The following is a 27,231-nucleotide window of genomic DNA, read 5'->3' as shown; positions in this document are numbered from 1 at the left end:
GCCCGTCTGGTGTTCAACCTTCCCAAGTTCTCTCACGTCACCCCGCTCCTCCGTTCTCTCCACTGGCTTCCAGTTGAAGCTCGCATCCGCTACAAGACCATGGTGCTTGCCTACGGAGCTGTGAGGGGAACGGCACCTCAGTACCTCCAGGCTCTGATCAGGCCCTACACCCAAACAAGGGCACTGCGATCATCCACCTCTGGCCTGCTCGCCTCCCTACCACTGAGGAAGTACAACTCCCGCTCAGCCCAGTCAAAGCTGTTCGCTGCTCTGGCCCCCCAATGGTGGAACAAACTCCCTCACGACGCAAGGACAGCGGAGTCAATCACCACCTTCCGGAGACACCTGAAACCCCACCTCTTTAAGGAATACCTAGGATAGGATAAGTATTCCCCCCCCCCTTTAAGATTTAGATGCACTATTGTAAAGTGACTGTTCCACTGGATGTCATAAGGTGAATGCACCAATTTGTAAGTCGCTCTGGATAAGAGCGTCTGCTAAATGACTTAAATGTAAATGATGTAAATGTATACAAGTATGTACCCTTTTTCTCTTGGCGCAGTGGTTCTCAATCCTGGTCCTGGGAACACGAAGGGGTGCACCTTTTTGTTTTTGCCTTAGCACTACACACCTGATTCAAATCATCAAAGCTTGATGATGAGTTGCTCATGTCCACCCCTTTGGGTGCCCAGGACCAGGATTGAGAACAACTGCAGTCTTGGGACATCTTCATCTCTGTATATGAGGACAGAAAACATCAAAGAACAGGCTTCATTATACTTCATTATACTATACAATTAGACAGCACTGAATATTATGTTGCTGTTACCGCTGTCCATGGTATTTCTCTCTAGGGACAGGAATTACACAAAAGTACCTGCCCTATCCAGAGTAGCTTTCTCTCTCTCTGTGAATAAAAATGACCCCCCCACAAAATGCTAACCTCCCCTGTTATTGTAATGGTGAGAGGTTTGCATGTCCTGGGGGTATGATATTTTTGCATCTGTAACTTTCTGACTCATCATTATTCATGATTCATTCAGGCCTATCCCCAATCATGGAAGCATCCACATAAATGGAGAAGTGTTAAGAAACGCATTCTATTCTTATTTTGAATAAAAGTGATTCCAAAATGATTACATTATTTACCATTCATTTCAATTGGGCACAACATCATCTGAAACACAACCAAAGCAACGAATGCATCCAACAAGATTTTAGAGTCTCGAGCTTGGTGTAATGTTTGCGTGTGAAGAATTTGGGATCAAATACTAAACTGTCCCAATACCTTTGTACTTTGTACAAAAGTGCTGTAATTTTTAAAAGGGTTCAGCTGATATGAATGGAAATAGCATGTACTGTTTGGTTTGGAATTAGGCCCATTCATGTAATTAGCAAATAATTAGTTGATACGAGTAGACTACGTTGAAAGAGGGTTTTCCAGGCCTCCCGGGTGGCGCAGTGGTTAAGGGTGCTGTACTGCAGCGCCAGCTGTGCCACCAGAGACTCTGGGTACGTGCCCAGGCTCTGTCGTAACTGGCCATGACCGGGAGGTTTGTGGGGCGACACTCAATTGGCCTAGCGTCGTCTGGGTTAGGGAGGGTTTGGCCGGTAGGGATATCCTTGTCTCATTGTGCACCAGCGACTCCTGTGGCGGTCCAGGTGTAGTGCAGGCTTGGTACATGGTGCCAGGTGCATGGTGTTTCCTCTGACACATTGGTGCGGCTGGCATCTTGGTTGGATGCGCGCTGTGTTAAGAAGCAGTGCGGCTTGGTTGGGTTGTGTATCGGAGGATGCATGACTTTCGACCTTTGTCTCTCCTGAGGCTGTACGGGAGTTGTAGCGATGAGACAAGATAGTAGCTACTAACAATCGGATACCACGAAATTGGGGAGAAAAAGGGGTAAAAATTTAAATAAGAGGGTTTTCCTGGTACATTGTCTGCTTTAGGCATGTGGTTGTGATTGTTTTATCAAGGTACTGTGCCTGTTTGTCTTGTTACATAATTAGATTTGGCCCTTGCCTAGATTGCCTAGACATTGGTATGCTCTGTTTGACTATGCTTTAGGGCAGTGGTTCCCAAACTTTTTATAGTCCCGTACCCCTTCAAACATTCAACCTCCAGCTGCATACATTCAACCTCCAGCTGCTCTAGCACCAGGTTCAGCACACTCTCAAATATTGTTTTTGACATCATTGTAAGCCTGCCACACACACACTATACGATACATTTATTAAACATAAGAATGAGTGTGAGTTAGTCACAACCCGGCTCATGGGAAGTGACAAACAGCTCATACAGGGCCAGGGCACAAATAATAATATAATAATAATCAATAATTTTGCTCTTTATTTAGCCATCTTACATATAAAACCTTATTTGTTCATCAAAAATGGTGAATGACGACTCACCACAGGTTAATGAGAAGGGTGTGCTTGAAAGGATGCACATAACTCTGCAATGTTGGGTTGTATTGGAGAGAGTATGTCTTAAATCATTTCCCACACAGTCTGTGCCTGTATTTAGTTTTCATGCTAGTAAGGGCCAAGAATCCACTCTCACATAGGTACGTGGTTGCAAATGGCATCAGTGTCTTAACAGCGCGATTTGCCAAGGCAAGAAACTCTGAGCACAGCCCTATCCAGAAATCTGGCAGTGGCTTCTGATTAAATTACATTTTCACAGAACTGCTTGTTGCAATTTTCAATGAGGCTCTCTTATTCAGCCAGCAGCATACCACCCTGCATACCACTGCTGGCTTGCTTCTGAAGCTAAGCAGGGTTGGTCCTGGTCAGTCCCTGGATGGGAGACCAGATGCTGCTGGAAGTGGTGTTGGAGGGCCAGTAGGAAGCACTCTTTCCTCTGGTCTAAAAAAAAATATCCCAATACCCCAGGTCAGTGATTGGGGACACTGAGCTGTGTAGGGTGCTGTCTTTCGGATGGGACGTTAAACGGGTGTCCTGACTCTCTGTGGTCATTAAAGATCCCATGGCACTTATCGTAAGAGTAGGGGTGTTAACCCTGGTGTTCTGGCTAAATTCCCAATCTGGCCATCAAACCATCACGGTCACCTAATAATCCCCAGTTTACAATGGCTCATTCCTCCTCTCCCCTGTAAATATTCCCCAGGTCGTTGCTGCAAATGATAATGTGTACTCAGTCAACTTACCTGGTAGAATAACGGATTAAAAAAATAAGAATTCAGATATCGGTAAGTGGACTGGAGGCAGGGCATGAAAGGGATAACGAATCCAGTTGTTTGTGTTGTCCGTTTTGAGAAAGTACCTGCGTAATTGAGCACCCAGCTCACTCAGGTGCTTAGCTATATCACATTTGACATGGTCCGTAAGCTTGAGTTCATTTGCACACAAAAATCGTACAATGATGGAAAGACCTGTGTGTTGTCCTTGTTAATGTAGACAGAGAAGAGCTCCAACTTCTTAATCTTAGCCTCAATTTTGTCCCGCACATGGAATATAGTTGCGGAGAGTCCCTGTAGTCCTAGACTCAGATCATTCAGGAGAGAAAAAACATCACCTAGATAGGCCAGTCATATGAGAAACTCGTTATCATGTAAGTGGTCAGACAAGTGAAAATGGTCAGTAAAGAAAACTTTAAGCTCGTCTCTCAATTTAGAAAAAAACTTGTCAATACTTTGCCCCTTGATAACCACCGCACTTCTGGTTATCAATGTAGAAAATACATGAGAGTTCAGGGGCCTTGCAAAGTTAACCAATTTCACTGTTGTGTCCAAAACATCTTTCAAGCTGTCAGCCATTCCTTTGGCAGCAAGAGCCTCTCGGTGGATGCTGCGGTGTACCTAAGTGGCGTCGGGAGCAACTGCTTGCACGTGCGTTACCACTCCACTATGTCTCCCTGTCATAACTTTTCAAATATCCTCTCATGTTGTCCTCGTTTCCAGTGGTTTGCAGAAGAGGATGTCTGACCCCCAATAAACGTAACGGACATATAACAGGAGCTGTGCCATGCCCGTCATGTCTGTTGACTCATCCAGCTGTAACGCATATAATTCACTGGCTTGTATGCAAAGTAGTAATTGTTTAAAAACATCTTCTGCCATGTCACTGATGTGTCGTGAAACAGTGTTGTTTGATGAAGGTATTGTCTGTATAGTTTTTTGGGCCTTTTCCCCCAGCATTGTCCCAGCCATATCCACAGCAGCAGGAAGAATGAAGTTGTCACGCCTTGGTCATTGTATTTTGTGTTTTTGTTATATGTTTGGGTAGGCCAGGGTGTGACATGGGTTTATATGTTGTTTTCGTATTGGGGTTTGTATTGTTTGGGATCGCGGCTGATTAGGGGTGTTGTTAGGCTTGGCTGCCTGAGGCGATTCTCAATCAGAGTCAGGTGCTTATCGTTGTCTCTGATTGGGAACCGTATTTAGGCAGCCTGAGTTTCGCTTTGTATTTCGTGGGTGATTGTTCCTGTCTTTGTGTAGTATTTCACCAGATAGGCTGTAATTAGTTTCGTTCCGTTTGTTGTTTTCATCTTTCAGTTATTTCATGTACCGTGATTCTTTCATTAAAGTCATGAGTAACCAACACGCTGCATTTCGGTCCGACTCTCTTCTTTCAACAGACGAACGCCGTTACAGAAGTCCTCCACAATAGTACAGGCCTTGTCTGTCGTAGCCACTCAGGAGCTCACCATATAAGACGCTTCTAGCCCTTTCTTATTAATGGTATCTGCTGCTTTTATACATGTCTTACTACTCAAAAGTCGTCTTTATTCTCAATCAAAAAACTCCTGTGTCTTATTTTCAAATGGTCATGTTTCGTTTCTAAATGTCTGCGCAAGAGTGAAGGTTTCCCGCGAGAGAGTAACGGTTAATGTGATTGGATGTTAATTATTTTACTCGGCTACCTGTATTTGACATTGTGTTGTTATTTCGCTGAATACTAGATGGTTTCATTTTATTTTTGGCAGTGAAACAAGGCTACTCAGGCGAGAAAACAAACTATAAATGTACTGTTTGAAAATGTGAAGATATATTTTTTTTCCAGCAAGGTGGAGCCATTTTATTTCATTTTTTAAAATGTGAATAGCATTTTTATTTGGCGTACCCCCGACTTCATTGGGCGAAAGGTATTTTAGATAGCGGTAGGTATTTTAGACTCCTGGATAGGTATTTTAGAAAGCAATCTGGTGCCCAACGGCAGAGTTGATGACGTGCACACAACCATTTGTTGATGCATGCTACATCTGAGCACGGGAACGCGACACATCGTATCATCGCTCTATCAGCATGTTTGTCCCATTGAGGTACAAAATAACAGTTTGTCCCAACAAAAAAGAATGTATCTAGGCTAGGTAAAAATACTTTGCTCTCAAAGCTTCAAAATTCCCCAAAATTGTAGACCTATTTGACTTCAGCTTTGCCTAATGGCCCCACCCCTGGAGAAAGTGAGTAATTCTTTCAGTAAACACGTTCAGTCTGCAATCATCATAACAAACACCTTATAAGGCATTGTAGCCAAGACACAAACTTCACAGACTGGGGAATGTCAAAGACAGACCAAATATCATACTGGCCAACAAGCAGAAGCTGTTTTATCTTTAATCAATGCAATACAATGTTTTGCTTTGCATATCATATCTCTGGGTCAGAAGTCCCAGACAGAGGCTATCTTGGATTGCTGGTATGTTATTACGTTTAACCTCCTCTTTCCATCACCACCCTCCCCTTTCCTCCCTCACTTTCTCCCTCTATCCATCTCTGTCTAGCCTCATTTACACCTTGCACTAATGTGAATTTGTGATCTGATCAATATGATCCAATCACTATCTGATCAAGGTTTGTCGCATCTACACATTGTATTCAAATGTGTCTCTAATCCATCCACTGTGTCCACATTGTGATCAGATTAGCTAATGCCTCCCTGTATGCAAATTATTTGACAGATATTCTTAAAAAATATCATGAATTTAAGACAATTACTGATGCCATAAGTCAATGGTGCTACATTTCAATGATTTTAGAGGCCGGTATCATTATGACTTAAGGGTTGTTCCACCTATTAGGTGCCTTTTGAGGAGTGTAACTTGGTGAAAAAAAATAAAGAGCACATGTTTTCCAAATACTATAATGTGTGCCCATTAAGTGTAACAGGGTTGACCGTAACAGGGTTGACCGTAACAGGGTTGACCGTAACAGGGTTGACGATTTCATCTTAAATCAGCCATAAATCCCCTTTTGACAGGAGGAACTCCCAGAGGGACATGTCAAAATGGTGAATTCTGGCACTTTAGTAAGTCTTTATTCATGTAAAAAATATATATTTATTGAATTTTCCATGTGGTCTATATTAGAGGACACTTAATTTAATATGAGGCTTTTAAAATTCTATATTAGTGCCCAATATCTACTTAAAATATCTAACTCTGGGTTTACATAGGGATGGAAAAGGCACTTATTTTGTGCAATGACCCTTAACAAGATCTCAATCGGATCACAATGGCTTTGTTTACACAGGCAGCCCAATTCTGATATTTCTTCCACTAATTCATCTTTTGACCAATCACATCAGATATTTACACATCAGATTTTTTTCAGAGCTGGTCTGATTCGTCAAAAGACCAATTAGTGAAAAAAATATTAGAACTGGGCTGCCTGTGTGAATGCAGCCAATGTGTCTTTTAATTGTCTACACCTGTGGACAAGATCATGTTAGCAGCACCAGGTATAAACAGGGCTTCTCTGGCTCTCAATTTGTTTTCTCTCTCTGCATCTCGCAAACCCTTTTCCTTCCTTCATCCAGCTAAAGCCCTTTCGTTTTTGTCCTCCTCGCTCTACATCTCTTTCACAGTCTATGTGTGTACCAAGCAGACTCCTCCCTAAATCCCAGCTTGGTTTGTTTCTCTGAGTTCTTTTAGACTGAAGCCACTCCAGAACTCCACTGTTAGAGATCACTCTACAACCAGGGCGTTTCAGCCACACACACTACACAAGGTAAGCTGGGACCATCTCAACACCTACCAGCTACTATAGCCACTGTTTTCATGATGCATAGTATACAGTAACAGGCCACAGAACACTTTCAAAATGTTTATTACTATCCAAGAATGGACAGATTCTTCTGCTTTTTCACTTTAAAAGTGCAGGGCAGATCACATCTGCTCTGCCAGACACTTACAGGGTAAGAAGGGTAAAATAAGCTGTAAGTAGGGAATTAATTGCTTAGTAGCTTGATTGTGTGATGACGATGATGATTATGACCACAGCTCTTAGATCATGATGGCTGCCAGAACACATTGTTAGATGGAAAATCACCTAAATGTTTTGGCTGGGTACATTCATGGTTCTATTTCCTGAGCATCTGCAGGAAAGGAGTCACAACTCCGGAAATGAGTAATGTTTGTGACCAGCTTCCTATGCAATGTGTTGCTCAAAATTATATTTTTTCAAAAGTGATATTCTGTCTAAAGCTGCCTGACCTGTTCAGTGACTAAGGCCATAAAGTGACTGTTAACATGTAGTCGAACTGCATTAACATTTTGGTAATTTAGCAGATGCTTTTATCCAGCGCAACTTACATGGACAATTAGCGTTAAGTGCCTTGCTCAAGGCACATCTCGTCCACTCTGGGATTTGAAAAAGCGTCATTTCGGTTACTGGCCCAATGCTCTTAACCACTAGGCTACCATAAAATGAAGAGACTTCCCTGTTTACTCAAATTGCAGATTAGCACCTTCTGTCTTGGTGACATATTTCAACAAGATAGATTGAAGTACAACACTCATCCAACAGCAATTTATTTATATTCAACAGTAGACTTGATAAGTTGGGTTAAGTCAATAACTATTCTGAATGAGTTCTGGCACCTCCCTAGCCTGAGGAGGAACTTTGAATTTCATGGAAAGGAGAATAAACAGTGAAAGTGCCTGCAGGTACTATAGCCAAACCCAGCAGCAGTTTTAACTCTAAGGCCATTCCTTTATCTTTTTGAGTACATTCCTAAAATACCCTTTATTCTAAATGTATGGTACCTACAGAGGATACCCAGGCTCTATTGTGTAAATACTATTCTCTCATTTGTAAAGTTCTTGATGACATGACCAGAACCCTAGTTATAGTCCATAACTGGTTGTACTTTTTTTGTTTTAAGTCACAAGGTCTGGAAAAACCTCCCATTGTATACACAGCTTCATGCATTTCTCCTACTGTAGGTCTCCTACCATCCAATGGGTGTCAGGAACTGTAGAAGCATACTTGCTTATTTATATGTAAGGCACTCCTCCCATTCAGTGTGTGTCCCAACAGAAGGAACCGCATGCCTCCCATTTCTATGTAAGGAACTAACTCTCCACTAACTCCGCAGAATGCCTTTAGGAGGAGGAAATAAGTGTGGCTGCTGCCAGAAGACTGTGTACTTCGCTGAGGAAGTGCAGTGCGAGGGGAAATATTTCCACAAGTCCTGCTTTCTGTGCAGTAAGTGATCTGCATGAGGTCATCCCGTTCTTTCGTAAACCACATTGACAACTAATGTACCAATTATTCTGAGCTGACATTAAGAGCTCATGATGGAATGTGAAGTATTTGGCAGTCGGAGGAAGCGGAGAATCCAAAAGGTTCTCGGTTCTTGCTAGCATGTCCTTATTTGGAGAGGGAGAAATGGCTCTGTCACAGGCCTTGTATGGGAGAAAGGGTACCAGAGTGATCTGGCTCAGATGAGTGTTTGTTAGTTAACTATGCACCGCTCTTGCCCCCAGAGTCAGAATGTCAAATGTTAAACTAACACTGTGGTGATACCATAATGTCTTTGCAGTGACTCAGACTCTTTAGAGTCAAATGTCTGCAACTACATGGCCTGTTGCTGATAAACATAACACGAAATGACCTCTAATTCGAAGACTGTTAGTATTGGTGTGTAGCTTCTAAACTGCTTGTGTTGCTGATATGGCACAGTATTGACCAATCAGTTCAATGCCACTAAATCTGTCTGCCTCTCCCTGCCTAAAATATTCTGCTCTTAGTGGCATGTAAGAAGAACCTGGACAGCACAACGGTGGCCTGCCATGTGGATGAAATCTACTGCAAATCCTGCTACGGCAAGAAGTATGGGCCAAAAGGCTATGGCTTTGGTGGGGGAGCAGGCACCCTGAGCATGGACACAGGGGCACATCTTGGAATCAAACCTGAAGAGTAAGGAAGTAATCTTAAGCGTTGTATGTACTCTCCATACCAATAGGTCTACCAGGGCTTTTTCCACAGCACTGCTGATATTTATCATTCCCTTCTAATAAGGGGCTGATTTAAAGCCTGGGAGAACATTACATTAATTAATCAATTAGGCATAAAGGAAAACCTGCAGACCTTGAGGACTGACTTGAATGCTGTTCTATGTAGTTTAATCATAACAAATATAACCAGTGCTAGGTGTTAGTCATTACATATCCATTAAGACTGTGTTTGTTCATCAACAGGCAGGCAGCCCACCGCCCCACCAACAACCCCAACGCCTCAAAGTTGGCGACTAAGTTTGGCAGCTCAGATGTGTGCCCGCGCTGCGCCAAGGCTGTGTATTCTGCCGAGAAGGTGCTCGGAGGTGGAAATGTAAGTCAGCGTTTTGGGCTGATCCTGTCTTTTGAAAGGGGGAGAGCTACATTATGGGTAATCTCCTGAACATCATGGGGCGGTATCCCGGACACAGATTAAGTCTAGTCCTCGACTAAAAAGTACTTAAAGGAGATTCTCCATTGAGCTTGCTGTCCAGGACTAGGCTTAATCTATGTCCGGGAAACCGCCCATATATTTAACAGTACTAATGGCCATACTGTGTCAACGGCTGCTGTGGCAGTGGGTCAACTGAAATGCATGATTAGGGATATCTTATCTGTGTTCAAATAGTGTAATGTAAAAGAGAAATACCAGTTATTGTTGACATACTGTATCTGTGCAGCCCAGTGCTGAGATGACACTTTTCCTAATCTGTCATTTCCAGTCCTGGCACAAGAGCTGCTTCCGCTGTAGCAAGTGTGGGAAGGGGCTGGAATCAACCACTGTGGCTGACAAAGATGGAGAAATCTACTGTAAAGGTGGGTGTACTATTTCTGAACTTCTACTGTAAATGCAGCAAAACAGAATTTAAATAACCTAGAGAATGCAAATACTGTAGCATCTGTTATCAATTTATCTCCCTTTGTATTATATACATATCAAGTATACTACCTTTTCATCCACAGCATGTTATGCCAAGAATTTTGGTCCAAAGGGCTTTGGTTTCGGCCAGGGGGCAGGAGCTCTGGCACATGCTCAGTAGGGCTCAGGCCTCCTCGGACTCCTAAACATTTGGACTGCAAATCCTGGATTCCCCAGTCAACCTGTGTTTAATCCTGCGATCTCATTCCAACTACTGGCAGAGGCTCAAGCAGTGCACAGTTTACTTATGTGCTTACCTTACCAGCGGCGTTAGCTGCTCATGTTTTTTCTAAAATGAGGTTAATACTCTGCATGATACATTTTTTTGTAACCACTGAGAGAACCAAGATTTACCAGCTTGTTCATTTTGGCCTAATAAACTCCTTTTTTGCAATTTGAATATACACCAAGTGAGTCAGTTTTTATTGACTGTAAGATGGACACACCCTGGTTTTGTTTGGCAGTTGGTGAGTTTGCTTAATGGGGCAATTTATCAGAGGCAGAGTGAAAGAAGAAAATCATAAAGTATTGTAGTCCAAGGCTATGAATTCTGAAGACTTGCATTGATCTTATCCTATGAAATGTACTGTATCAAATACTGTGCACATTAAAAGGTAACAAACTAAGAGGAAGCATTGAATTAGAATATGGGATCATTGTTTGGGAAATAGGCTTGCATGACAACTGCGCATCTGGCAACAAACAACCCGATTTTGAAATCTTTTGGACATCAGAGCAACCTAGAGGGAGTCAGAAAAGGAGGTGCATATGATGGGTAAGCTATACAAAACCTTGCTGAGAGTAACTGACAGTCTCTTGGAAGAGAATTACTATTGGAACCAACATGTAAGTTTAGTTTGTTGGCACAAGATGGCGGGAAGATCTGAGCATAATTAATAGCATTACAGTTAACAATGTATGCTTAATCCAGTAAAAAAACAAATGTAAATTATTTATCCACAGACAAGTGTGAAACTGACTCAAGCCACGCATTCTGTAAATGTTAAAGTCCCAAATATATGGGCAGAGCTAGAAAGTTGTCTGTCAATTTAAACTTTCAATCCGTCTGCATATTTCAAGAAATGGCATATGGGTGTGTTGAGAGATGCCAATAGGCTCCCTCATCTTAAACACATGTACTTAACCTGGAAATCAATGTGCCATAATTAATACAATGGGGAAAAATCAAATGATTCTAAACTGTTTGGGTGCCGAGAAATAAATTGGTACAGTTTTAAGGCCATGAGTCAACCATTGTCATTTGATGGGGTGGGGGAAGATCTGTCTGGGTTAGGTATTAGAACTATTTTTACCCACTGCAAAATGCAACTGGTTCACTAGAATTCCACTCATACAAAAAGTGGAATTCCTTTTCAATTCAGACAGTGGTTGCGTTGTAAGTGTTAATGTTTTATTTGAATTATAATTGGAGGGGAATTCAGACCCGAGATACTTGGAACTTAATTCCCTTTTCACACACTTCTCTCCAAGCATTCTGACCTAATTTTAAGCATGAGGAAATGCATGTGCCAGCCATTTGTTTGTGGTGGAGATGACAGCAATGGAGGTGTGGCAGATCTGTCTACCATAGGAGAAGCTATATAAGGACAGGCCCATTGTAATGGCATTAATAGGACAGTATCAAACATGTTTGACTGTTCTATTTATGTCATTACAATGAGCCCATCCTCCTATAGCTCCTCCCACCAGCCTCTGGTGTATACAGATAAATGTTCTGATCTTGACATGTGCTGCGGATCATAAAAATGTGGGACTGTGGTATTTACCACACACTGGGAAATCTACTTGAACACCCCTCCAACTGGTAATTAGTGGGAAACTTGTTTATCGTCCCTGCACTCCAGTTTCTTCCACATGCTGATGTCACCTAAGGAAATTACATAGAACAGCACTTTCGGCAGTTAAATGCAACAAAACATTCATTAAAAGCTAACTAATATGATTTTAACTAACATTTGTTTACAGGCATGATAGCTGTACTGTTAGTTTGTGGTTGATGCAGCTTGTTGGGCATTAATCAATCAGCATTTCTCAAATAATTAGAAGCATGTGAATGCATCCAACTGGTATTTATTACTTTCCCACGTGGTTATGAACCGCAGCATTAATTCCCTAATAATTCCACCACCTTTACACAAGGTCAAGCGAACCTGTCTGCAAATGGAAAAACTTTTTTTTTTCTGGTAGAAATAATGGCATTCTCCATGCACTGTAATTAAAAGATTGATAAACGCTAGCTAAATGGGTAATCTGTTTGGATAAGGGGATTGTAAATATAGGCTAAATGACAATTGGATATATTTTACCTTATGATCTCTGGAGATACAGAGTATGAAATGTGCCGTTATGCAGAATTTAATGTATGGCTTTATAAATTGCAGGGATTATATTTAAAAACACAATGGCTTGACCAGTAATACTTGACATTTGTATTATCTAGAATGTTTAAATCATGGAATTCGATTATTTAATAATTAGTACTTATCATGTTAGTAATTTAAAACGATAGCAATGGTTCTAATCATACGCACCGACTTTTCCTATAACGCAATGAACAAATTCAGTTTGCGCCTGTGACAGTTATCGAGTGCCATGTGTTCGCTACCAAATCTCATGGTTTATTTGAATCCTTTTTACGGTAATTTAGCTAACAGAAATTGGAAACGCAACACCTAACCCAAACCTCAATCGCCATGTCTTTCAAAATGTCCAAGAAATTATTCCAGCGGGCACGTGACTTGTATCTGCTCTGTGATTGGATGATACAGACCGCAATTCTGTTCGGGATATGTAGTTTGTTTGTCCCCTAACGCTGGTATGTACTGTATACAGTCTTGTACCCTTGACTCTTCCTTCATTTATCAGGTTTTTTTTTAAGCAATTTAAGTTATTTTGAATGGATGGTTCACCCCAGAGATAATTGTACATCTTCAACATCTGGAAACCATGCTACCAGCATGTAGTTGAAATGTGTATGCTAAAAATATGTTGGTGCTCCAGTTTTCCAAAACCATAACTGAAGAAAGAGAGACACAACCCATCTGAGCCCTATTAAATTGATTCAGTGCGTGCAAGGGAGCCACACCCGCTACACGCAATAGCGTCTCTTCAAGAAATTTGGCTTGGCAAAAAAAACTTTGATTTGATTTTGACAGAGATGGAATCCATACCTATGACAAAGTATTGCAACGGTTTAGTCATAATCCTCTCTGTGTACATGGGCTGCTCGTTTCCATGCAACAGTCAAACAAATCGACAGCACTTTGGTTGATCCTGCTGCCATATATAAATCGAAATTAAAATCAGCTGTCATGCGATGCATCAGTAGGCCTAGTTCTCAAGTGACAGAAATCACAACTGACAGTCTCCTTATTGCCTGGTACAACAGGCAACCATAAATGGGAGATAGGCCTACTTGCTTCTAGACAAAAAAAACAGCAGGAGCATAACAATCGATTTAAATTTCAGGCCTGCAAGTTAGCAGCAATTTCACATTTTATCCAGGGGTGCAGAGAAGATATAGCAATTGTATAACTAATTTCATGCAATTTTTCGTAGCGGCCGCAACCCCCTAAATGGTCGCTTATGTCGAGGGCTGGCCCTGCGCACATACACAAAAGCAAACCAAGCACTTAAGCATCCGACAACCCAATCAGAGTGGTAGAATCAAATGGTGATACACTGGTCTATGTATAGTTGGCAGGACCCTGCTATTGTGTGGTGGATATGATTGCATTCCTTTCATCAACTGCGGGGCTTAACATTGTCTGCAGTTAATATTCTAATTAGGCCTTGGGGGCCTGCTGTTCTCAGGGGGCAGCGTGTGTCTGCAATACCTTTCTCATTACCAGCCAACAGAGATCTGAAATACAGGGTGAATACAGCCCAGGACCGGCTCCAGGCATAAGCGAAATAAGCGGTCACTTAGGGCTCCAGGACGCTAGGGAGCCCCAGACCAACAAAATTACTCAACTTACTGTTGAGAGTTAGAATGGTAGAAAACACAAGGTGCAAGTTTAAAATTTGATTGTGCATCAGCAATTTTTCCCTTATGTCAGTAACTGACCGTCACTCAATTAGCCATGTCAGCTAACAATTTTCAGATTGGTAAATTAGTCTAGCCAGCTATCTAAACTTGTTATCATGGCTGAATAACGACCGGGCAAATGGCCAAAGGCCCTGACCTACAGGGGGCCCCCATTGATTTTGTTAGTCACTCTCACTCGGATATCATTAACATGACATAAGTCATGGAAATAGGTGTAGAATTGCAGGACATTTGCTTTAAAATTGCAACATTTTCTCTACACCCCATGGCAAAATATGTACAATTGTATGAAATGTGTTATAAAATTGCTAAATGTTCTCTTCACCCCATGGCAAAATGTGTAGAATTGCAGGAAATTAACTTTAAAACTAACATGTCTCTCTGCCATCAAGAGGGGGCCCACTAAAATGTTTTGCCCGCGAGGTGGTGGAGGGGAGGGGAGGCAACCAAATCTCGCATAGGGCCCCCAAAAGGCTAGAGCCGGCCCTGACACGACTGCTTGCAAAACCAACCCACTGGATCGTTTATCAAGGCTCCATCATAGTCAGAAAATAGTCAAAAGCAGTTCCTTCACTTGGTATTCACTGCTGGCTGTTGAAGTTACTGGTACTGTCCCCAACCAACAATAAGACTGGGCAGGGTCTTTGCAGTAAAACTGACATGATCCTTTGTAGGTTAGTTGATAGAACATAGAGCTTGTAATACCAGAATAGTGGGTTCAGTTCCCAGGACCACCCATACATAAAATCTATGCACACATGACTGTAATTTGCTTTGGATGAAAGTGTTTGCTAAATGGCATTATATTATTGTGATACTTGATAAGGAAAGTGTCTGTCCCCACCTGGCACAACACACAGCCCACTAACACAATGTGTTATCACTGAGCAGCTGCTGGATCATGACCTATGGTACCAACACCACTGGAAAGTTCAGCATCATAAGCATTGGATAAGGGAGACCACTAGGGTGTGTGTGTGTGTTCTATTTAGGGTTCCCAGTGACGGGCAGGAGGGACAATGGGAGGCTGAGTTAAATACTCTGGTGCATTCTTCTTCCCATCACTCTGAGACTCTACAGGACATCTCCAACCTCAGCAGGGAAAGGTAAGACTGGGCTCCTCTCTGAATGTGATATTGTGTAGACAATGCTTAGAGCTTTTCTGTATTTCCTGAATTTGAGGTTTTCAGGTCTGATAATTGCGGAACATTATTCATTGTAATATTTGTTATTTTCGGTGTATTTCCGTATGTATTTTTTTAAACTATTGAACTATTTTGAAAACATCTCACATACTTTTGGATTCTATTTACAGATGCTCAAAATTAAACTGTAAATCAGTAGCACATCTAAATAAACATTTTAGGATAGGGCTTTTAGAAAATCTGAACTCAATTTATGTTTTCCGTCTTTTACTTGTATTTATTTTTACAATTCGTTAGTTTAGAAAATGTATTTATCAATTTCGGTTTCCAACTTATTTGAGTTTTCTAATGTCTCTTTTGTTTTATTCAATTGTCTTTTATTTTGGGAAATAATCTTTTCTGAGATTGTTTTACAGGTTTTTCTATGTTTTACCAATTATTTCTATAAAGTATTCCACACTGGTTTCCATTTACTAATCATTTACACTGGATTCCCATCTAAACTGGACACTGCAACATTCCTTTATGGAATTAGGAATTCTAAAAAAGAACTTCCCAAATCCAGACCTCCTGGTCTATTTGTGGAGCATTATCCAGTGAAAATAAGCAGGAGAAAGCCAGGATTGTTATCTGTCTGGAATAGTTACCATGCCAGGGCTGATGCACTTCTCTCTCCCTGTCTGCAATCACTTTCTTTTGGGGGGGAGTGCCACTGTCAGCAGAGAGAGGCGGCAGGGGGATGGGTCGCAGGCCCCAGGCTCCAAGTCAGATGGAGAAGTGGGGACTGGTGATGCGACCACTTAACCTGCTGATAATGTACTGTAGTAGTTGGAGAAAAACAACCCATGGCTAGATAGTAAACAACTATGACCAAATGGAAACATGCTCTATAGTTCATTTAGCAAAATAAGGAATGAATAACAACAACAAAAATATATTATTTAGGTGTTTTTCAGTCATATTACATGAGTATGATAGTTACTTTTCATAAAGTTGACAATACACTGTAGAATAATGCAATTACTTTGTGTTGCATGTCAGTACATTGAAAGCTATGATGATATATCAAGGGAAGTGAAATGGGAGACATAAGTACCATAGGCTTACAGGTGCAAATGGTTTCTCTTGTCAAGTTCTTCAAAAACATAGGTCTTATTTTTGTCTTCTAGGGGAATCTACATTGCCAAGATGCCAGAGCAAGTGTAAGTGTATTCTTTTCCAGTGAACCCCTTCATAAAATCAAATAAAATCAAATGTATTTATATAGCCCTTCGTACATCAGCTGATATCTCAAAGTGCTGTACAGAAACCCAGCCTAAAACCCCAAACAGCAAGCAATGCAGGTGTAGAAGCACGGTGGCTAGGAAAAACTCCCTAGAGATGCCAAAACCTAGGAAGGTTAGGCAGCAAGTCAGCACCTCAGGTGGACTGGGGACAGCAAGGGCTCAGCAAGTCGTCCGAGAGAGAAAAAGAAAGAGAGAAAGAGAGAGAGAGAATTAGAGAGAGCATACTTAAATTCACACAGGACACCAGATAAGACAGGATAAGTACTCCAGATATAACAAACTGACCCTAGCCCCCTGACACATAAACTACTGCAGCATAAATACTGGAGACTGAGACAGGGGGGGTCAGGAGACACTGTGGCCCCATCCGATGATACCCCCGGACAGGGCCAAACGGAGATGGGATGGGTCAGACAGCACATGCCAGTTATCTTTAGAAACACTAACAATGACTGCCTGATAAATTCTGTGTGCCACATTAGGAAGTATTTCAAATACTTGATCTCTTATGCTAAATTATGTTTACAATAAAATGTGTTTTTTTCTTTACAGACAAGAGGTGAGATTTCTCTAATTCTATTGCATAAATGCCAATAAACACGGATTAAGTGAGACATTAATTCTACTGTCAATCTATGACTAACTTAATCAAATTGATTCATCTTTTTGAAGCGAAAGTCGAAGATCTCGGCCTCCCGTAAGCTCATGCTAAAGGTGAGTCTATAGCCACACTATGACCACAGCAATAACACTTGACTGTTTGGCAACTACCTCAGTCATATGAGGCCATACGTTTGAAACATTTCAAGCTTAATACGTTTTCAGAGCTTAATGGTGGCCAAGGCGAAGGAGGAGATTGAGCAGGAGATTGTGGATAAAGAGGAGGAGAAGGAGAGGTATCTGGCAGAGAGAGCACCCACCTTACAGACCGGTGGCATGTCCTTTGCTGAGCTCCAGGTACTCCCATCCATACATACATTCAGTAAACCTATTGACTACATTGACCTGAGTACTAATTCATTGCAAAATTCAAATTTCCCCAACAGGAGTTATGTCGGGAGTTACATGCCAAGGTTGACGTGGTGGATGAGGAGCGATATGACATTGAAGCCAAAGTCATGCACAACACCAGAGAGGTACAGTGCCTACTGTACCTCTCTGCCGCTTGAAACATACCTTCTAAATGTGGTTCATACTGTATATCCACGACATGGTCGACTCCAAGGGCTAACTTTAAAGACGGTGTAATCTGAGATATCTTTTGTGTAGCCCATAAAGAAAGAAGCCATTTTAGTTGTATCTCTAGGATGGGGTCTACCTTTTCTTTCCACCTGTCATGTAGATCAAGGACCTGAACATCAAAGTTTTGGATCTGAGGGGGAAGTTCAAGCGGCCCAGCCTGAGGAGGGTAAGGGTCTCTGCTGACGCCATCTTGCGCTCCCTCCTGGGCTCCAAACACAAGGTCTCCATGGACCTTCGGGCAAACCTCAAGTCAGTCAAGAAGGAGGACACAGAGAAGGTCAGTAGAGTTTTTCCTGGTAGATTTAGTGTGTCCTCATAAGATCAAAGGCAGCAGGTAATAAACAGTGTGATGCAATGATGAGTTTTGCTAAGTTTGTATAATATACTGCCTGGAGCTTTATTTAAATTGTCAATATTTCCCCCAACCGGTGGTAATCTATACATCAATGACAGGAGCTAACAGTTTGTTCTTGTAACTTGAAGCTGACCAGGCTGATATACTGACACACTGACATCCTACTGACATGGTAGTGACTGCCATTGTGTGTACGCTCTGCAGGAGAAGACAGTGGAGGTGAGTGACTGGAGGAAGAACGTGGAGGCCATGTCTGGCATGGAGGGAAGGAAGAAGATGTTTGACGCAGCCAAAGGCACCCCTCAGTAGACAGAGAGGAGAATACTCTAAATGTTTCCTTCATTTCTATTCATCCTGAACATTCAAAATGTGTTAATGGTTTAAAGTCTCGTTTCAGTGGCACTACAATACTTGTGTTTATTGTTTAGCAAGGCTTACACAGTACGAGCTGTATGCTGCTACAATCACAATGTTCTGCTTCATCCTCACTGTTAATATTGACCTGAGAAGAAATTTTAGAGTAAATGATAGTTCATGCAATTCCACTCATTTTGACACGAGGCAGATAAATCATTTTGCAGATTTACAGCTTATTTGCTTGCCTGACACCTGAATTTAATTCCACTATCAATCTCGTCATACATTGTCTGAGACTAGAAGTCGATTGGGCTGATACCAAAATGAGGGACGTTTGTAGAAAACAAATTCATCAGCGATTGGATCAGCTCCAACCAATCTGGGTATCAACGTTGACAAGGTCATCATGCAGGGCAGTTTTGGCCCGACACTTTCTGGGACCAATCAGAACGGTCAGAATGTGGTCGCATTCTACAAGTCGTCAGGGAGGAAAGCAAATCTAGACTCATCGTGAAGAAGAAACGCTAGTGGGTGTGACGTTTGGCCAGAGGGATGTGGATGGGTAGTCAGGCTACTACTGTGCTGCAATTCTACACATTTTGCCATGGGGTGGAGACAACATTTTGGTGAATGTGAGATAGTGAGAGCGACTGACAAAATCATAAACTGGTTACCAATGTAATTAGAGCACTAAAAATAAAAGTTTTGTCATATCTGTGGTATATGGTCTGATATACCACGGCTGTCAGCCAATCAGAATTCAGGGCTCAAACCACCCAGTTTATAATGGCCAACGGGTGGGTCTAATCCTGAATGTTTATTGGTTAAAAGCGCATTCCAGTCAGTGTCAATTCCACAAGTTACCACCGGTTAAATCTGTGACCTTAAAATGCCTATTTACTCTGTTCCATCTGACTGTGCAATCCACTGTCTCATCAGCCCAGCTAGGAAAGGTATAAACTTGATCTCCACTATAAAAAGCATCAAGACATTATCTCACATTATTTTATACTAACATTTAGTTTTCAACAGTGGGGATTTGCATAAACCTTGCTGTCCGTCTCTCCAACATTTGCAACACTGTTTCAATATTAGAATTCAATCTCCAGCTGTCCCATAGTAATGAACGTGTAGGGGTTGGGAGTCGGGACAGGACAGACAGGCAGCGTTTCTCAGCCAGTCGAAGTCATGAATCAACTGGCATCATTTTAATGGAAAGAAATGTCAATTGAAAAAGGTCATACAAATTGAAGTGAAGCTAGTTCGCAGTCTTTCCAGCTTCAGTTTGAACTTATTGAACTTAATTGTATTGTGCTGTGTTGTTGGCTAGCTCCTCTGAACAACAGTGTCCTGACGAGAAAGCACATTTTGTATGGCAGGCGAATTCACTCCTCATTAGCTCATTGTTAATCAAATTAAATCAAAGTTTATTTGTCACGTACGCCGAATACAACAGGTGTCGACCTTAAAGTGAAATGCTTACTTACAGGCTCTAAGCAATAGTGCAAAATAGGTATTAGGTAAACAATAGGTAAGTAAAGAAAATGAAACAACAGTAAAAAGACAGGCTATATACAGTGGCAAGGTTATAAAAGTAGCAAGGCTACACACAGACACCGGTTAGTCAGGCTGATTGAGGTAGTATGTACATGTAGATATGGTTAAAGGGACTATGCATATATGATGAACAGAGAGTAGCAGTAGCGTAAAAGAGGGGTTGGGGGGGTCACACAATGCAAATAGTCTAGGTAACCATTTGGTTACCTGTTCAGGAGTCTTATGGCTTGGGGGTAAAAACTGTTGAGAAGCCTTTTTTTTCCTAGACTTGGCACTCCGGTACCACTTGACATGCAGTAGTAGAGAGAACAGTCTATGGCTGGGGTCTTTGACAATTTTTAGGGCCTTCCTCTGACACCACCTGGTGTAGAGGTCCTGGATGGCAGGCAGCTTAGCCCCAGTGATGTACTGGACCGTACGTACTACCCTCTGTAGTGCCTTGCGGTCGAGAGGTCGAGCAATTGCCGTACCAGGCAGTGATGCAACCAGTCAGGGTGCTCTCGATGTTGCAGCTGTAGAACCTTTTGAGGATCTTAGGACCCATGCCAAATCTTTTTAGTTTCCTGAGGGGTAATCGGCTTTGTCATGCCCTCTTCACGTCTGGCAACGAATATGTAACAAGGGCCAGCCAACGAGAGCATACGGGTCGCTGTGGTGGGTGGTATATGGGGCTTTGGTGACAAAACGGATGGCACTGTGATAGACTGCATCCAGTTTGCTGAGTAAAGTGTTGGAGGCTATTTTGTAAATGACATCGCCGAAGTCGAGGATCGGCAGGATAGTCAGTTTTATGAAGGTATGTCTGGCAGCATGAGAGAAGGATGCTTTGTTGCGAAATTGGAAGCCGACTAGATTTCATTTTGGATTGGAGATGTTTAATATGAGTGTGGAAGGCAGTCATTTGAGAAACCAAGGCTGTTGAGTCTGCCGATAAGAATACAGTGATTGACAGAGTCGAAAGCCTTGGCCATGGCGATGAAGATGGCTGCACAGTACTGTCTTTTATCGAAGGCGGTTATAATATAGTTTAGGACCTGGAGCGTGGCTGAGGTGCACCCGTTACCAGCTTGGAAACTGGTTTGCACAGCGGAGAAGGTATGGTGGGCTCAACATTGTCAGTGATCTGTTTGTTATCTTGCTCTTATTCTCCATGGACTTTACAGTATCCCAAAACTTTTTGGAGTTAGAGCTACAGGATGCAAATTCCTGTTTGATAAAGCTAGCCTTTGCTTTCCTAACTGACTGCGTGTATTGGCTCCTGACTACCCTGAAAAGTTGCATATCACAGGGACTATTCAATGCTGGTGCAATCCGCCACGGGATGTTTTTAGTGCTGGCCGAGGGCAGTCAGGTCTGAAGTGAAACAAGTGTTATATCTGTTCTTAGTTCTACATTTTTTCAAAGGAGCATGATTATTTAAGATGGTGAGGAAATTACATTTATAGAACGACCAGGCACATCCTCTACTGACGGGATGAGGTCAATATCCTTCCAGCATACCCGGGCCAGGTCGATTAGAAAGGCCTGCTCGCAGAAGTGTCTTAGGGAGTGTTTGACAGTGATGTGGGGTGGTCGTTTGACCGCGAACCCATAGCGGATGCAGGCATTGAGGAAGTGATCGCTGAAATCCTGATTGTAAACAGCAGATGTGTATTTGGAGGGAATGTTGTTCAGGATAATATCTATGAGGGTGCCCATGTTTATGGATTTAGGGTTGTACCTGGTGGTTCCTTGATAATTTGTGTGAGATTGAGGGCATCTAGTTTAGATTGTAGGACTGCCGGGGTGTTAAGCATGTCACCTAACAGAACAAACTCTGAAGATAGATGGGGAGCAATCAATTCACATATGGTGTCCAGGGCAGAGCTGGGAGCTGAGAGGGGTCTATAACAGTCGGCAACAGTGAGAGACTTATTTCTGGAGAGATTAATTTAAAAATTTGAAGCTCGAACTGTTTGGCCATAAACCTGGAAAGTATGACAGAACTTTACAGGCTATCTAGCAAAAGGAACAGGTTCACATTGTCTTAAACAGACACGATATTCCCTTGTATGCCCAAGCTCTGTTACTTAAGGGCAAGGGGTTATGTCTGGACAGGGCCCACCTCAGTCTCATAACAGTAACTGCAATGGCAACTCTGTGAAGCAGTGTTACCGCTGTGCTGAATTCAAAACACAGTCTAATATGAGCAATGCTGTACACTCTTAGGAAAAAAAGTGTTATCTAGAACCTTAAATTTGGCTGTCCCCATAGAAGAACCCTTTGAAGAATCATTTTTGGTTCCAGGTAGAACCCCTTTGAGTTTCCATGTAGAACCCTTTACACAGCGGGTTCTACCTGGAAACAAAAACTGTTATCCTATGGGGACAGCTGAAGAACCCTTTTGGAACCCTTTTTTCTAAGAGTGTAGGATGGTGTTCAGATTTCCGTTCAAATGGATGGTGTTCAGATTTCCGTTCAAACTTGTGGTAGGCCTGACAATGTTGCAATAGTAGCTAAGAAGAATTTATTAACTGTGGGTCGTATACTTACTTGAATTGTCTGTAACTTGGACTTTGTCCTTGGATGGAATATTTCTATGAAGAGGACATGGATTTCAAGTCAGAATTTTGCTCTGAGTTCTCAAGTTCAATTATCATGGGATATGCAGTATTTCTAGATAATATCACTTGTATCCAGTTTTGAATTTAATCTAATTATAAGGATAAGAATTAAGGTTATTATAAAGAGTTACCAATTCAGTTAAAAAGGCAAGGGGATTTTTTTTCTACAGCCACACCGGTTATTCCGTCATAATGGCCAGTATGTTGTGTACTTGCTTACATAACACATACAGTGCCTAGTGAAAACCTACACACCACTAGCATAGTTTTCAGTTTTTACTGCGTTACAATGTAATTGGATTAAATTAGATTTTTTTTCATACTTATCTACACCTGCTCCACAATTTCAAAATGAAATAAATAATATAGTACATTTTCTAAATTAATATACAAAATAAAATGCCTTGACTGCGTATGTCTTCACACCACGGAATTAATACTGTACTTGGTGGAAGGGGTGTGTAGATTTTCACTGTAGGTCACATAACATCTCCATACATATATCATGGGACATGAGACAAAGCTGGCCTCCGCTTTCTGAAGGTCCTACAGGCTCCCAAAAGTGTGTCAGAAATCTCACGCCAAACAACCTATAAACAACCAGAGGGCAGAAACACACACTATAAACAAAACCTTTGAAAGGCTGTGTCCTTTAGGCAGTGTGAGACATGTGCTGAATCATAATTACATGTTAGATCTGATATTAATATAGAATGTTGGTTTCTATTAAAAGGTTTGCCAGGGAGATAAAGAGTGCTGTAAACATGTTGTTGCAAGTTAGCAGAGAGGAATAAGATACTGAACAATGGAGGTGCAGCAGAGGATTCGGCAGTTCAAGTGTGTGAAGAACGGAACTAAGTCTATACCCTTCAACTGCAGTGTTACAATACTCTCCAATCCAAATGGAATATATAGCTAATTATAAACCGAGTAGTTTGGGTCCTGGATGCAGATTGACTGAAACAGCATTCCAGCCGTGTGTATATCAGACAATAAACCATGGGTATGATGCAAAACTACTTGTTTACTAAACAGAAATAGGCCTATGCCCTTCAACTGCAGTGTAACAATACTCTTTAATCCAATTGGAACATTTATTTTCTAATCTGACTGTTGGTTTAATCTTACTGTTTGTTCCAAATTGGAAAATATTCTACACACTCTTAGAAAAAAAGGTTCTAAAAGGGTTCTTCGGCTGTCCCCATAAGAGAACCCTTTGAATAACCCTTTTTGGTTGCAGGTAGATGTCACACCCTGACCTTAGTATTCTTTGTTTTCTTTGTTATTTTCGTTAGGTCAGGGTGTAACATGGATGATCTATGTGTTTTGTATTGTCTATGGGTTTTGTATGTTTATGGGGGTGTTTCCTATCTAGGTGTTTTTGTAAGTCTATGGTTGCCTAGATTGGTTCTCAATTAGAGGCAGCTGTCTATCGTTGTCTCTGATTGGGAACCATATTTAGGCAGCCATATTTTGTGGGTGATTGTTCCTGTTCTAGTGTTAGTGTGCACATTACGGGACTGGTTCGTCTTCGTTCCGGGTTGTTGTTTTGTTCGGTGTTTAAGTATTACCATTAAATATGGATTATCATCACGCTGCATCTTGGTCCTCCTCTCTTTCACTCGAAGACAGTCGTTACAGTAGAACCATTTTGGTTCCATGTAGGACCCTTTCCACAGAGGATTCTGCGTGGAAACAAAAAGGGTCCTCCTATGGGGACAGACGAAAAACCTTTTTGGAAGCCTTTTTTTATAAGAGTATGCAAGTTGTTGCCAATGATTAACTGATTAGCAGATTAAGCAGATCAACTATCCATTTGATGAGAGTCACAATTCATAATCATAAACTATAATGACCCATAAATCTAGATATGTCCAATTAGTTCTGAAATGTGTGTGTATTAGGGCTATGCTGGGCTGTCCCTAATGCTACTCCAAGAGGGTTCTTCAGCTGTCCCCATAGGAGAACCCTTTTTGGTTTCAGGTAGAACCATTTTTAATTCCAGGTAGAACTCTTTTGCCTGCCCGTTGTACTACTCATACTATCTGCCTCCTGTGTCTGCATAATGGGTCTTAGCCTGAGCCGTGATAGTATGTTATGGCCAAGACTAACCCAGTAGACTCGGACCAGCTCCGCAACGTTGTCTCCTCCCAAGTGTGGCAGACTACGTAGTGGATTTTTGCACGTTGGTGGCTGAGAGTGCCTGGAAACCGGAAGCCTTTTTCGACACGTTCCTTCATGGATTTATCGGAGGTTAAAGACAAGCTTGCAGCCCGGGAGCTTCCAATGGCCCTTGTCTCCCTCATCACCTTGACCTTCCGGATGTGCGGCTACGGGAATGTTGAAAGGAGAGGAGGTCTGTTCCCAGTCACACTCGCTCATCCACCGCTCCCACCTCGTGGCTGCACTCATCTGGGCTATAGAGATCCACTTCCTTATGGGGGAGGTCTGGCTAATCGGATGTTGGTCCCAGACTCTGCCAATTCCCCGGTCCTGGAATGGGCACATTCCTCAAGACTGACCTGCCATCCAGGCTCCCGTCGGACACTGGCTTTCATCCAACAACGCTTTTGGTGCCTTCCATGGTTCCTGATGTCTCCGCATTTGTCTCAGCCTGCACTGTGTGTGCACAAAATAAGACTCCACGACAGCTCTGGCTGGCCTTCTTCAACCACTCCCTGTTCCTCACGGCCCCTGGTCCCATATATCCCTGGATATTGTTACTGGTTTTCCTCCGTCAGATGACAACACCACAATCCTGATGGTGGTGGATAGGTTTTCTAAAGCAGCCCATTTTATTCCCCTTCCAAAGTTAACCTCAACCTAGGAGACTGCTCAGTTCATGGTGCAGCACGTCTTCCGGATCCATCGACTTCCGGTCGACATGGTCTCCGATCGTGGTCCTAAGTTCTTGTCCCAGTTCTGGAAGGTATTCTGCACCCGTTGTGGGTCGTTGGACAGCCTGTCAATTGGTTTTCACCCCCAATCTAACGGCCAGTTGGAGCAAGCCAATCAGGACCTGGAGACGGTTTTTCGTTGCCTCGTCTCCGCCAACCCCACCACCTGGAGCCAGCAACTTGTGTGGGTGAAATACGCCCTTAACACACTTCCCTGCTCGGCCACTGGTCTCTCACCCTTTGAGTGTTCCTTGGGATATCATTCCCCCCTTTTCCCTGAGCAAGAGAAAGAAGTCAGCATATCCTCTTTCCAGATGTTCATCCACCGCTATCGCCGTACCTGGAAGAGAGCCCGGGCCACTCTTCTGAAGACCACATCCAGGTATCGTAACAGACGGATTACTGCCAGACACCTGCTTCCTGCTATCAGCTTGGGCACAGGGTATGGCTTTCCACTCGGGACCTGCCCCTCCGGGAGGAGTCCTGGAAACTTTCCCCCTGTTCCATCGGCCCTTACCCCATCTCTAAAATCCTTAGCCCCTCTGCTGTTTATCTTCTGTTGCCCCGCACCCTCCGTATACATGCCACGTTTCATGTGTCTAGGATTAAACCTCTACCTCACAGCCCTTGGTCACCTGTCTCATCTTGTCCTGTCAAGTCCTACCAGCGTGTTGCCCTGTTTCCTGTGCTCTAGTTTTTGTTTTCTCCTAGTCTTCCCAGTTCTGACCATTCTGCCTGTCCTGATCCTGATCCTGCCTGCCATCATGTACCTGCTTGACTCTGATTTGGATTACGACTCTTTGCCTGCCTTGACTTACGTTTTGCCTGCCCCTTGTACTATAATAAACTGAAACGTTTGTGTCTGCATCTGCGTCTTAGACTGAGCCTCGATAGGTTCTCCTATGGGGACAGCCGAAGAACCCTTTTAAGTTCAACATGGCACCTAATAGTGTATCTGGTGACCTAACCAGAAAGATAGTGGCCCTGCAGCAACTCAGGTCAGAGGTGTTGACCCATGCTCTTTTGTTCTTTGAATTTGTAAATTGATATTTCTAAGTAAGATGTTAAGATGTTCCTGTTCGAATGCTTTTCTCTCTCTCTGTGTGTGTGTGTGTGTGTGTGTGTGTGTGTGTGTGTGTGTGTGTGTGTGTGTGTGTGTGTGTGTGTGTGTGTGTGTGTGTGTGTGTGTGTGTGTGTGTGTGTGTGTGTGTGTGTGTGTGTGTGTGTGTGTGTGTAACGTGCACTTCGAGGTCAACATAACATAGTAAGTGTACATTTCTGTGGGAGGGTGTGCTTGCTTTTGTACATTCGTGCATGTAGGGGGGAACAAACTTAATCCTTCCCTTTCCCCGCCAAACCTGACATTCATTCCTATTTGGGAGCATCTAGGGTTGTTCAGTCCCAGTCTATGTAAAAATAGACTGAAGTGAAGCCTACGGAGAACACTTGTTTACTCATTGTATGTGATGCTGGCTACCATCTGTTAGCGGGTATCTGCCCACCCATCATAGACACAGCCAGAGAGGGCCATGTGATCCTCAACAGGGTTTAAAAGCTTAT

General features: G+C 42.5%; 2 protein-coding genes across 3 annotated transcripts; both read left to right on the top strand.

The window, feature by feature from the left end:
* The first annotated feature begins 6,712 nt into the window (after positions 1 to 6,712).
* LOC124021057 (cysteine and glycine-rich protein 1-like) lies at positions 6,713 to 10,564 on the top strand. The gene is made up of 6 exons (XM_046336380.1): positions 6,713 to 6,971; positions 8,341 to 8,450; positions 8,996 to 9,164; positions 9,446 to 9,575; positions 9,964 to 10,057; positions 10,205 to 10,564. Exons 2-6 carry the CDS (start codon positions 8,342 to 8,344, stop codon positions 10,279 to 10,281), a joined length of 579 nt encoding a protein of 192 aa, XP_046192336.1. The 5' UTR covers positions 6,713 to 6,971; position 8,341; the 3' UTR covers positions 10,282 to 10,564.
* Positions 10,565 to 11,918: 1,354 nt separating this feature from the next.
* LOC124021045 (troponin I, slow skeletal muscle-like) lies at positions 11,919 to 18,659 on the top strand. 2 transcript variants are annotated; one of them, XM_046336368.1, is made up of 9 exons: positions 11,919 to 11,985; positions 15,222 to 15,335; positions 16,544 to 16,576; positions 17,213 to 17,219; positions 17,333 to 17,374; positions 17,486 to 17,617; positions 17,707 to 17,796; positions 18,003 to 18,179; positions 18,462 to 18,659. In XM_046336368.1, exons 1-9 carry the CDS (start codon positions 11,927 to 11,929, stop codon positions 18,564 to 18,566), a joined length of 759 nt encoding a protein of 252 aa, XP_046192324.1. In that variant the 5' UTR covers positions 11,919 to 11,926; the 3' UTR covers positions 18,567 to 18,659. The 2 variants fall into 2 exon arrangements, with proteins under 2 accessions (XP_046192324.1, XP_046192317.1); XM_046336361.1 differs by having other exon boundaries at positions 17,330 to 17,374.
* Positions 18,660 to 27,231: the final 8,572 nt, after the last annotated feature.

The sequence above is a fragment of the Oncorhynchus gorbuscha genome, linkage group LG03 (assembly GCF_021184085.1).
Source record: "Oncorhynchus gorbuscha isolate QuinsamMale2020 ecotype Even-year linkage group LG03, OgorEven_v1.0, whole genome shotgun sequence".
Lineage (NCBI taxonomy): Eukaryota > Metazoa > Chordata > Actinopteri > Salmoniformes > Salmonidae > Oncorhynchus > Oncorhynchus gorbuscha.
Note: the sequence above shows the minus strand (reverse complement) of the source record. Positions and strands in the feature narration are given on the sequence as shown.